Here is a 13,622-nt window from a genome sequence, read left to right on the forward strand (position 1 = left end):
TGTGTTTTGTTTTTTGTTTTTTTTGTGTTTTCCCCCATATAAATATTCCAGATCAGATGGTATATTTTCTCTTGAAGCCAGTAAGCATGTCTGTAAAAGCCCTCATGTAAAATGTGCTCAGTTTGGTTTTTCCAGTGTGTTCATCCAGAGCTGAATATTCATAGATTCCACATAATAGACAATTATACAAGTAGATCTATGAACCAAAACACTGTTTTAAATGAGAATAGAATAATTAGGTTAATGAACAATAGTCTTGATCTGAATTCAGAAGCATCTCCACAATCGGCTGCTGAAATCACTTAATTCCCCTTAACTTCAACAATTGACTTCAGCATTTCTCCCTCTTTGAGGGGAAATCCTTTTTTTTCCCCTAAATATTATCACCATGCCCCAAATATGTAATGTCTAATATCCCAGTCAACAATTAATCACTTCATCAGAGGTTTTTTTTTTTTTTTTTGTAGAAGATATTTAGATGAAACTCAGCAGCTGTTTAAATGAGGCTGTTTATATATAAAATAATAATAAAAATTAATAGTATGGTGGATTGTCATTAAACAGTGCAAGAAGTCTTTTTATTGTAGAAATTGCACAATTTTTTTTTTTTTTTTTTTAAGTTAAATAATTATAGTGCAAAATGCCTACAGCTGTTCATTCTGTGGACCAAGACTGAGCCAAAGAAATCCATAGTTTAAGCCTGTTTTTGTCACAATTAATTTTGGCTGTCCGTGTTTTCATCAGCTTATACGGGAATTTAATGTTTATTAAAATTTCTGCTTTTTTTTAATGTTAAGACAGCCTGAGAGAGGGAGGAAAGGCCTGAAGAACTGTTTCTTAAAGCCACAGTGCACATGTTCACCTCGCAAACATTACCGAGTTTTTACACACAAATCCAACGTGTAACGAATCAGAGTCGCTTAATGGCGCAATATGAGCACTTTATTGAAACCCGTTCTATAAAGCTCCAACTAAATAAATCTTCCAGAATAATAGATTCATTTCCCATTGCCTTGTAAAAAGCTGCAAATTCTTCAGAATGGTTTTATTGTTAAATTTAATTCTTAAGCGTTGCAGAAGACTTTGAATTTTTCTTAAATTACAAAAAGTTTCCATGTGAACAGCATAAAATCTGTTGTCAGATGTGTCCTTTATACTCTGCATCATCAGTTCATGTAAAAAGAAAAGTTGAAAAGTATCTTACAAAAAGCTTCATGAACAGTAGTGAAGAGAGGGATGTGGAAAATGAGTAGCTGGTTTTTCCTGGATGTTCATCCACACCAGCAGACAGTTCGGATACAAACTCCGACTGGCAGATTTGAGTCAGATTTCTGGATGGCTGTAATCTAATAAAATCCCGCTTCTGTACAGGATGAACTGCGCGTTTCTTTCGGTCTAGTTTTGAAACTGTTCTCGGAGTCTTTAGAGGCTGTTTCCTCGTCCGGCTCGGACTCACACAAAGCGCTTATTGGCCTACCAAGTTCTGCCGTACAGCAGGTTCGAGCCCGCCATGTTGTACTCCAGGAGGGCGGAGTCCAGGTGCGACAGGCCGGTGAGGTGAGCGCCGTGCAGCGCGGGAGGACTCGGCGCCATGTCGTCCAGCTCGTCCGCTGCGGACGCTAAAGACTCCACTGTTTGGCTTCTCTGCTGAAGCGGAACCGCAGCCATGGCAACATTTTGTCCGGAAGTCTGTGTGTCGGTTCCGTTCTGACAGGGTTTGCCGTCTTTGACGAGCACAGGAACGGTCACGCGCCTCGGTGAATGCTGCTGTTGACACGCGTCCCCGCCGTCCTGCTGCTGCACCTGCGGCTCGCGCGTCGCTTTGTCTTTGGCCTGCCGTTTCATTTTGTAGCGGTGGTTCTGAAACCAGATCTTCACCTGGTTCGGCGTCAGGTGGATCAGACTGGCCAGGTGCTCGCGCTCGGGCGCAGACAGGTAGCGCTGCTGCTTGAACCTGCGCTCGAGCTCATACACCTGTGCCTGAGAGAAGAGCACGCGACGCTTCCGGCGCGGAGCCGCGTGCAGAGTCACCATGGACTTAGCGTCCATTCCCGCGAGCGCGCCCATATTCATGTTCATAGCAGTGGAGGAGCCCATGAACCTAGGAACTTCAAAAGAGACAGGATGTGATTATTAGTAGCAGTATTAACAGTAGGCTATTATTAAAACAGGGAAAAAAATAAGACTAATTTCAAAAGAATTCGATATAAACTTTAAAGTGCATTTATCAGAGTCAACATTAGTATTTGAACTAATTCTAATCTAATGTTAAAACCGTGACACTTTTAAGTAAATGCTATTATGAGCAATATTGATGAAGTCTAAGCTCTCTTACAGCCACCTAAAAATGAAGACTTGCTTTCTTCTGGGGGAAAATAAATATATATATTTCGTGGCCTAAAAATAAGTGTGATTTGACTGTTACTCAGTGACTCACTCATATTTTACAGAAAACTCCTAACAGGTTCTCCATATATAGACTATTTTATATGCAAATGTGTGTGTGTGTGTGTGTGTGTGTGTGTGTGTGTGTTACGAAAAGAAAATGATTGGTACACATGCTATTCAGTTTGAATAAAAGTGACAGATACATCTCAGGGTTTTGCACCACAATGTACAGAAACAGCAGAATTCCCCGTTGTTGTTGTTTGTTTGTTTGTTTGTTTGTTTGTTTGCTTGTTTGCTTTAGTTGAGTATGATTTAATACAGGAGGAGAAAATGGATATAGGCTGCCATTAATACCGTTGTTATGCATATTTAACATATTGAACACAAAAATAAAACTTGTAGTCACAAATGTCAGATTGTAGTTGTAAAGTATGTATATAAATAATATGCTGAAGATTTTAAATTCAGATTCTATTTAAATTTATGATGTCATTTATAAATTGAGAAATACTTATAATAAGTTGAAATGTTGTTGCCTGTGTATTACTTACCCAGGCTGTTTGTAATAAACGCCTGTAAACACAGAGCATGTGTCTGTGCAGGGAAGAGAAAGTTGTGGTGGCCTGTTTTTAGGAATATTTTTATTTTATAAATTCAGGGAGATTAAAGTGTCTGTAGCTGTGTATTCATTTTCTTTTCCAGCATCAGCCCATTTTAACAACTATACTATGCCGTTATACAGAAGAATGCTTCATGCTGGGTGGCTTTTTCTTTTCTGTGAAAGAGCAGTGAGAAGGTTTGTTTTGTATGAACTCACGTGCTGCGTAACGCGGTTCCGGGTTTGCTCCGTACCAGGCTGCGGTGGCGGCGCCGCTCCTCACGCTCTCTTGGTAAGTGGGCAGCTCCGCCACGCCGCCGAGGCTCCCGTTACAGTATCCCGCCACCGCCGCGTGCGAGAACTGTGCCATGCCGTGCGGCACGTGATAAGCTCCGTGGCTCACTCCGTGCTGCTGCTGCTGCTGCTGGTGCTGCTGCTGGTGGTGCTGGTGCTGGTGGTGGTGCTGGTGCTGGTGGTGCTGATGCTGCGCGCTCTGCGCAGGAGGAGGAGGAGGAGGAGGAGGCTGCCGGTAAGCGCCCTCCATGCACGCAAACTTCTTAAAGCAGCTCTCCTCCAGCGGGCTCAGGATGTCGCTCACGGAGAAAGGTGTGGAGTGTTTCGGGCTCAGGGACATGATTCAGCCCCCGCGCGCGCAGCGATGGGGATGTGCTCGCGCTCCGACAGCCCGACACAGCAATAATAATATTAAAAAAGAAAATTAAAAAAAAAAAAAAAGAAGAAGAAAGGAAAATCCGCTCAGCGCTCAGTGATGACGGTGATGGTGTTGTGTGGTCACTCGACTGCACGGTAAAAACGCTCCAAGCGAATCGTCGCGCGGAGAGAAAGAGCCGTCTTTATCTCACTGCTCGGTTCGTAACTGCGCGCGAGGCTTACGACAAACACAGGAGGCGGAGCAACAGGAAGTTCAAAAAAGCGGACAAAAACTACCGTGGGCATTTCCCCCCAAGAATCGCGTGCGTCCTGCTTCTTCGTGCGTTTGGGTAAATTTAGGTGACATTCATAATCGTTTAGATGTATAAAGTACCAAAGCTGATTATTACCTCAGTCTGTTCCTGAACACACTGAAATCCTCAGCGCTGAAGCAACACCGCAGCCTTACAGTCCCACTCAGCTGATGAGCAGAGCAGATCCACTTCCAGTGTCACGGCTCCAGCCTGAGCTCAGTCTCCTGCACAGCCATCAGCCATCAGCAGGACTGATATGTTTACTATTTAATGAAGTTAAATCAGAAATTCATAAATCAATCTGAGATGGTTTTCATGCCAAAGCAAGTCCAGCAAAACGTTCTCCTAACATGTTTCCTTTTTAATTTTTTTTTCTTTTTCTTTTATAAGTTTAAGCAGGTATTATAAAGTGTTTTTGCCCAGAAATGAGTGTTTCGGAACACAGTTTTCTGGTGCAGTGTGAATCCTGTTAACTAATCCACTGAGAAATCTGCAGTGGTCTACATCACTCAGTTAAAACTGCTTAAAAATGTATTATAAAGCTGAAAAAAATCACATTACAAACGCTTTAACGTGTTATCCTGATTTGTACAGGTCAAAAATGTAATAATAATAATTCTTAATAAGAGTATGTTCATTATATTTGTTTTAGTGCATGATTTTTATAAGCTATAACAACTTTACAAGTTATTAAGCTAAGAAATAAATGACTGTGCTATTAATAGTAATGCAATTAATTCAATATTCATTCATGATTCATGATTAAATTAAAAATTACATACAGTTATTGTTTGGTATGCTTAGTGTAGGGTTTTTGTGTAATCTTTTAGGGAAGTGGAAAAATTTGGGTTATGAAACTCCTGCTTGTGAGTGTGCGAGGTGTCCAGTTATAGGTTAGGGAAATGTGGGAGACTGTTGCACTGAGTGCAATGCAGGGAGGCGCGCGCTCCCGAACACACACACACACACAGAGAGAGAGAGAGACCGCATGGCGCTCAGGTCTTCACACACTGCAGAAGAAAACCATGGCGAATTTATCCTGTGTGTATGTGTGTGTGTGTGTGTGTGTGTGTGTTATATAGCAAGTCCACGAGAAAGGCGCAGGGTGGATTGGAAAAAATAAGGTACTCATCCCTTTTATTCCTGTCTGATAGTTATGGTGTTAGTGTTTCTAATGAAAGTGATTTGAACTGATCTTTTTATAACCCATTTCACACACCATGTGCTTCTGAGTCTTCAGTTTCTCAGTGTAAAAGTGCTAAAGCTAAGGAGTAATGTTTTCGAAAAGCATGTAGAGCAACATGACGAGGGTTAAAGAGCCTGAGAGAACTGAGAGAACTGAGAGTGATGATAGCGTTGAAGCCTTGCAGTGTGGATTGTGTCCTGCAGGATAAACTAATGCACGTGTTAATTCAACCTTCACAAATCTTCTGCCTGAGCTTTAATACATTTCACTTCTCTGCTCGCTCCTGTCTCCAAATCTTTACACGCAAAGTTTGTGGATTGTGCAGAATTCAGCCAAGACATCTCGACGTGAAAACTTCTCAGATTTTGTTAAGGAGCTGATTTATCTCTGCTAGCTTTTCTTACAACTCTGTTCATATGACTTTCAACCAAATTGTTGGACTTTTGCAAATCAGTTGTAACTCATTTGTTTTTTAATTTTTTGTAGACTATTATTCTCAAAATATTATTCATGCTTGTTTCTGTATTTATGTACACTCTTGGGAAAATGTTTAAGGGTTTTATTTATTTATTTATTTATTTATTTATTTATTGATTGTTCCTCTGAAAGAATCCTTAAAACACTCTAACTGAATGCTTCCCTATTAGGGAAGCTGTAAATACTTAACCCTTGAAGTATTATTTTCTCTGAGTGTATGCAGGTTATTTATTTCATTGCTGAGTCACTGACTGATTGCAGATGAACATATTAATTGGTCATTGTAACATCACAGACTGTTTAGTGTTACCATCGTGTTCTCCTAAAAATGACACTAAATTCTCACTGACTATAAATAGTAAAATATTACAGGAAAGCCATGCACTGCAGTTCTAGTGAAATATAGAGCCTGAATAGACCTTTAGATTAGATTCAGCTTTTTCACTGCAAAGAGTAAAAGTTTGCATCTAACTAGATTCATCCAGTAGTAGTGAAGTGCAGAGTGAGCAGATACACAGAAGGGCAAAGGCATGTGTAATGTAAATATAACAGTAATAGGATATACAGTCAGGTAGATGGGTGTATAGAGATAGAGTGATGAATATATTGAACATATAATATGTATATAAAGTGCAATAGGCCACTGTACTGGAATTTCACCAAATTTCGTTTTTATTAAAAAAAAAAGATATATAACAGGATGGATAGAGTTACACAGGGTAGTCTGGGTGGAAAAATCAAAATAATATTTAAAAAAAGTTTAAGGTAATGATGCTTAGTTTAAAATGGAATAAAACAACATAATCGTTATATTCATCCCATATACAAAAAAACCCAGAAATTAATTTCTAAAGTAAATCTGTATATGAATTATTGTGTGCTATGTATTAATGCAATGGCACTGACACGTCATCTCTTTTTTTTTCCAGAGGATTACAATTTTTAAAAAATAATTTTAAGCAAGACAAAAATGTGCAATGTCTCTTTATGTCACTGATTAGCAGCATAAACAACATAAACAATATGGAGCCCCAGGAGCTTTTTCAGCTGGGGAGCTTCTCAACATTCGCAATGATTTACATGAATTCAGCACCTCGTTTGTTTGGGTTAGAGTCAGCAGTGGGATTAGTCACTTCAGTCTTTAGTCTTTCATTAGTGTTACAGCTTTTTTTTTAAACTTACTGTTAGATAACTTAAAATCCACGACTACAATTCCGTTTTTTGTTTTTTCTCAGGTTTAGAATCAGCTGAACATCATGTCTTTAGTCTAAATGTGATTTTTGGAAATGAATTTTTTGTTCATTACGGTTTTGAAATGGATCATTTGGACTCCAGCAGATGATGGGGGTTAAACCCTGCTAGATTTCATTGTTGAGCTCCATTAGATCGTTTAATTGCTGATGGATATTTGTGTCCTTGCGCTCCATACACTTCAAATGTCCTTTTTTCCTTTTTCCCCTCCGTGTGTGCGTGCATGTGTGTGTGTGCATGTTTGCGTGTGTGCTTGTGTGTGTGTGTGTTTGTGTGTGTGTGTGTGAATGTGTGTGTGCATATGTGTGTGTGTGTGTATGTGTGTGAATGTGTGTGTGTGTGCATGTTTGCGTGTGTGCTTGTGTGTGTGTGTGTTTGTGTGTGTGCGTGTGCATGTGTGTGTGAATGTGTGTGTGCATATGTGTGTGTGTGTGTGTATGTGTGTGAATGTGTGTGTGTGCATGTGTGTGTGTGTGCATGTGTGTGTGTGTGTGTGTGTGTGTGTGTGGTGAAAGTGCCCAGGTGGGCTTCATCTCTCTCTGATGGGGTGAAAAGGTCGAGCGCGCGCATGGCCGCCACTTCAGTGCGCTTTTCTCTTTTCCGTCCTCCTCCTTTTCTCCAGCAGTTAATGTGATTTAAGGATTGAGTCTGATGCTAATGGAAGAGCAAAAAACGAGCCTCTTTTTTCCGATTTTGGAGGTTTTTAGTCTCGGATTTTATCATCAAAATCTCAGCAACCTTTTGCTGATATTTTGAAAGCATTTGTGTGTGTGTGTGTGTGTGTGTGTGTGTGTGTGTGTGTGTGTGTGTGTTTAATATTAATCCAACATACCTCAAATATACAGATACTGGACTTACACATATCAGACTGCAGGATTGCACTGTTTTGTTATCGGGGTTACTATATAATCTGCTTTAGCTAATCTATCTAGAACAGATAAAATATTGTAAAGGTTTATTCTGGTCCTCTGATATAGAATTCAATAATTTGATATAAAACCACTCTATTGTTAGATGTATTATTGCTATAGATATTATTTTTAGAAATAAACCAATAACCAGTAAAGCAATAAATGTATATATGATGTAAAATATGATGTTCTTATACAGTTTCGAGTAAACACTGTAAAGAGTTTATTCAGTATTGCAGACATCAGTCCAGCACTGGAGATTTTGCTGTCTAGACTAGATTGCTATTCAAGCCCTAATTTGACACAGGTTTAATTAGACCATACACACTTTACATCTGCCAGAATCTTCCAGTCCCATCATGATCATGCAAATTCATAAGAAGTGATGATTTTGTATGAATAAACAAATTGTGAATTATTTCTTTCCAATGCCACTCCTTTTCTATTTAATCATGCCCCCCCCCCCTTTTTTTTTTTTAATGGCCACTAACCATTTAGTGACCTCAAGTTACAGAACTAATGAGAAACAGCCAACAGATTAACCCACAGTTCTCTACAGGACCTAAGTGAGCACCATGGCTGCTTATCCAGCTGTTCTCATGAACTCATTTTAATTATTCATGCAATGAAGCCTAATGAGTGGATATGGAGAAAAACATTCATTACAATTCTTTATAATCATTATAAGACAAGTTGAATCTCTGAGAAGCAGCAATGTTTTTTGTTCTAGCTGCTTATGGAAAAGTCACATCATTAAGTTTTGTACTGAATGTTTAGAATTTGGTTGACAATAAGCTGTAAGCCATAAGGTTTTGACATCCTCTTTTGTCTACTGCCAGGCTGAAGACTGAATTCATTTCTTAAACCACTTCTAGCCTAAAAAGATTCATAGCTTACATTATTATCAGTGCATAGTTTTAGTATAGTAGCCTTTGTTGCACAGATAACTTAATAGGTCTAATCACTAATATAATTAGCCTACTAAATGGGCTACATTAAATGATGAACATGATCTAAATATTTTAAATCATAAAAATGTATTGTTTACATTTCTTATTCATTCTATGCTAAAGAGTTATCATTGTATACTCACCCAATATTTCTATAACACAATACTTGAAACTTGAAACAATAATCTGGACATTTTCCAATGCACATTTAAGGAATAAAATAATAAATCTTCCGTTTTATAACAGCATATATGATATGCTTGAAATAATAACATTTATATTTTTTCTGTCCCTCTAAATTTAATTTAATATATTCAGAGAACCCCTCTTCTTGTGTGTCTAATTAAATGTTAATTATGAAAACTGTTTATGACTTGATTAATAGTATACAACTATTATAAACAAAATAAAATGTACATTTATTGTATGTTTATTACTCATTTGACCTTGATTTTGCATTTCATCACCAATCAAATCTTCTGTCTATAATGGAGATCAGATCTTTGCTCCAATAAACCCATTATTGAATATTAAGCTATATCTTTATCACATTTCCTTTGCTGTTTTTTTATCCTCCCTTTTTTCCTGCCTCACTCACTAATCAATCTCCCTCTCCTATTTTCTCTTTCATTCTCTTTCCCTCGTCTGTCTCTCTTTTTCTCTGTCACTGGCCCCCATGCTGAAGGTTTAATCCTGCGCACTTGTGAAGTGCACTAGGCCAAGCAGCTGTGTTTCCCCTGAACCCACTCAGTTCTTTTTAAAGCCAGAGGTCAGACCACCTGTTTGCCCAGAAGATCACAAAAATATCTCAGTCATTTACGTCTGGGGATTAGACTAAAAAAATGTCACAAAATAAAATACCACAAACAGTTTAGGCTTACTTTTTTATTTTATACCTTGTTACATTAGAGAAGTAAACAGAAATATGAGGGTAATGCTAAATCAGCGGTTAAGCCTCTGTGGTAGTGACTGGAAAGTTTTGAATTCAAATCCCAGGACCACGACTGAGTTACTGTTTAATATTTAACCCTCTACTGCTCAGTTCTTGCATTGTACTGGATTCTGCCTCAACTGTAAGGTGCTTTGGTTACATAAGAAATAAAACACAATTAGTGTGCTGCTATAGGAAAATAATCAACAACAGCCGTGGTGTGATGAGTTCTGATGTGAGGCGGAGTTACAGTTACTACACCAAAGTCAGTTCTTTTTCCAATAACAGCAGCTCATGACGTGTTTTATTCCTCTTATACCACAGCAATTTGCCAACGATTAATTAAAGACACATCATAATTTTTAACTGGTTATAAATACATATAATGTGTGAAACATCTCCTTCCAAAAATGTTCATTTAATTACAGAAAACATCACAATATCAATGACTATATATTTTTAAAAAACATGATTTGAATCAGTTTGTTATTAGTCTATTCTATACAGCGTGTCCACCATACCTATCCCAGAGTAATATGTAACTACAGAAATGATTGCATATTAAAATGAGCATATTAATATATTATATAATATAATATACTTCAGTGGTATGAAGTACAGTTAGTAGGACTGTACGGCTAATTTCAATAAACCATGAACTGAACATTAATTACTCACGTAAATAATACAACACAACTGGGTATGCTGTTACAGGGAAAAAAAATCAATGAAGAGGTGGTGTGATGCTGCCCAACTTGAAGCAGAGTTACTCTTACCATCCAAAAGTTGATTATATAGCAGGTTATACCAAAAATTGATTGTATGACATCTGACTGACTCTAATTATTGTCTTTTTCAGGAAGTATAGAAGATTTTCTCATCATTGTTTTGACCTAAGTATTCAATAAATATATGTATATCGTTTCTGTAAGAATAATGACACATTTTTTCTGTTTCTGTAAGAGATATTGTACTCCATCCAAGGAATGTCCCAAATACTAGTACATATAGAATCTGTTGTAAGTGCTAACTACTGAATAGGCCATAACAGCACAAACTTACGATGTTTCCTTTTGTAACTTCCCAAATGGTCAACGACTATGACTTCTTTTAAGAATTTTTTTTAAAAACATTAGGCCTGTATAATTTTTTGCTGTAGTTCTTCCAAAACAAAAAAAGGAAATTCACTGGTATTTTCTCAATGGATAATTGCACATCATTTTTGTAATATGTATAAAGCTTTGTGCAATAAATGCCAGCTCTTAAAAAATCTGAATATGCAAAGAGCTTATATATACATATATATATATATATATATATATATATATATATATATATATATATATATATATATATATATATATACATACTGTATATATACATATATATATACAGTCGGGTCCAGAAGTATTTGGACAATGACAGAGTTTTTGTGATTTTGCATTTATATACCACCACAATGGATTTGAAATAAAACAATCAAGATGTAATCAAAGTGTAGACTTTCAGCTTTATTTTAAGAGCCATTTACCATTTAGGAATTACAGCCATTTTAAGAAAAGTACTTCCATTTTCTTCCAAAGTGATATAATTGTCCAAATACCATAATTTTAATACTTGGATGAAAATCCTTTGCAGTCAATGACTGCCTGAAGTCTGGAGCCCATGTTCTCAAAACTCAAATTCTGCCAGGCTATATATATATATATATATATATATATATATATATATATATATATATATATATATATATATATATATATATATATATATCATTATGCGTTAAATTGTATCGAACTGTCTGTAATCACTTAATACATACAATTTAAACACCTTTAAATTGTCACCCAAAGATGAGGATAAAGCACATCCTTAAATCTATAACCTCTGAGTGTTGTACAAAGGATTCTTTTTAAGAGAAGCCACTATGAGCCCAGTTAGTGTATAAAAATGTATTTTGTTTTTCTTTTATTTGTTATTTTTTGAATAACAGGGCTATGATATAATACATTATTATTATTAGTAGTAGTAGTAGTAGTAGTAGTAGTAGTAGTAGTAGTAGTAGTAGTCAATGGTGTAGTGTTGTTGTTGCTGCTGCTGCTGACCAGGATAAAGTGAAATGAATGAACTTATTGTCATCATCCATCAATTGTCTCCAAACCTGAATGTCTTCAAGTTGAATGTCATCATAAAGACCCTATGAGAAAAGGCTATTTGGTAAAGAATTATTTTGTAATTCTATCTAAGTATTTTACAGAGATAAATATTTACTCTGTAATCTATAAATCAATAACCAGCATTCTCGATGTAATGCCTCTTCAGAGAATGAGTGAAAGTGGAGTGGTATTGTATATAGACTATACTGGTAGTAATAGTTATCAAACAACTATCAAATGCAAACAGCTTAATCTGGACTGAGAAAGTCTCTTATTAGACCATATAGGATTGTGATAAAATAGAATAATATGGTATAACATATATTATTATACTATATTAAAAAAATATGATTATGTGCTAAATTCCTACCACAGGGTTACTAACTTGTTAAGGAGTGAAAATATGAGAAAATGGTATACATTGTGTTGATAAACTACAGAATGATCTAATTAAAACCCCTTCAGTAAGTACAGAAACTTTCTATAAGCCCTTTTATATAGGATTGTATTTAATAATAATAATAATAATAATAATAGTTAAAGTCTCCCTTGTAGGCTTATTAATTCATATAATATATATTCATATAATTCATATAAAGAACAAAACAGTGGCCTAAATAAAGCCTTTCATGCATAGCGTCCTCACTTATGGACAGTCAATTCAAGGCTGTTTGTAGGAAAATATAAGATGTAAATCACCTACAAATCACTTGAGATCATTACTGTAATCTAACATAAATAATTATTCTCATTCTCTTGCTCTCTAGACCATTTTCCCTTCACAATGCAGCAAATCACTTCTATATCTTTACTGAGTTTATATACAAAATCCAAATTGCATAAAAAATGTTTTTATTTTTCTTTTTTAGGATTATAAGCTCTGAAATCATCTGCATCATGCAACAGTCTTGAACTGCTTAAATCTTATACATCAAGAATATTGTTATATTTTGTGCAAAAGTGTGATTTCAACATTAAATATTCAACATTAAATATTCATCTATGTTTTTATTTTAGAATTTTTTTTTGTATATATACAAATTTAGTTTAAAACACGAAGATTTGTTTTTATTTCAAGTATTATGTTTAATCTTTTTTTACTTGTATTCATACACAGGGACAAGGCATACTTTTTAATATGTGATATTTAGGAAAAGTCAAACTTCATCTGTCATGCACGTGTAAGTAATGAAGAAAGTAAAGAAACTGGATATGTTTTTAAATAATTTATGCATGTTGATGGGTTAAAAACACACAAAAGAAACAGTCTCACATGTTACTTATTCAGGAAACAGCACATTTTATGCCTGTGTTTCAGCGACCATCAATGCCATTTAATAATCTTTTTAAACAATGTCACTTGTTTAGATTTCATGTGCTTATAACTCTTACACTTTCAGTAAAAATTGGTATTAAACTGAACTTTTCCTTGTTGCTGGGGCGATACCATCTATTTGCTGTATCTTTCACCTAAAACGTGGATATAGTGTGATTAAAATGGTGTAAGGTACATACATGGACCGTATAGTTTTTAGAATAAATCTTTAAAGATGCACTCTGTACACACTTAAAGACACATACTAAAGGTACAAAAGATAAGTGTATCACACCGGTGATAAGGAAAGGTACGCTTTAGTAAATTTTTTTTGCTTAGAGTGTATGCACTGTGTTTTTATAAAGCTATAACCCTTTGTTAAAGAAACTCATAATATTCCCATCAAGGCTTAAAATCATACAAGCAGCTAATGACCTTCTTTGCCCCTTTGCCTTTTCCAAATATAGCCTATGGCCCATGTTCACACCTTCAAC

The 13,622-nt window shown here is 36.0% G+C and overlaps 1 protein-coding gene across 1 annotated transcript; it reads right to left on the minus strand.

The window, feature by feature from the left end:
- Positions 1–923: 923 nt before the first annotated feature.
- nkx2.4b (NK2 homeobox 4b) lies at positions 924–4,224 on the minus strand. The gene is made up of 2 exons (XM_026923222.3): positions 3,206–4,224; positions 924–2,108 (listed from the first exon to the last, which is right to left on the minus strand). The coding sequence occupies exons 1-2, from the start codon at positions 3,618–3,620 to the stop codon at positions 1,474–1,476; spliced, it is 1,050 nt and encodes a 349-aa protein (XP_026779023.2). The 5' UTR covers positions 3,621–4,224; the 3' UTR covers positions 924–1,473.
- Positions 4,225–13,622: the final 9,398 nt, after the last annotated feature.

The sequence above is a fragment of the Pangasianodon hypophthalmus genome, chromosome 19, assembly GCF_027358585.1.
Source record: "Pangasianodon hypophthalmus isolate fPanHyp1 chromosome 19, fPanHyp1.pri, whole genome shotgun sequence".
In the NCBI taxonomy this organism is placed as follows: Eukaryota; Metazoa; Chordata; class Actinopteri; order Siluriformes; family Pangasiidae; genus Pangasianodon; species Pangasianodon hypophthalmus.

What these genes read in the sequence shown, in the direction of transcription:
- nkx2.4b (XM_026923222.3), bottom strand. Translation starts at nt 3,620, where the DNA reads ATGTCCCTGAGCCCGAAACACTCCACACCTTTCTCCGTGAGCGACATC. An exon ending in GGAACCGCGTTACGCAGCAC is followed by an intron (nt 2,109 to 3,205) that starts GTGAGTTCATAC and finishes TCTCTTTTGAAG; the next exon opens with TTCCTAGGTTCATGGGCTCC.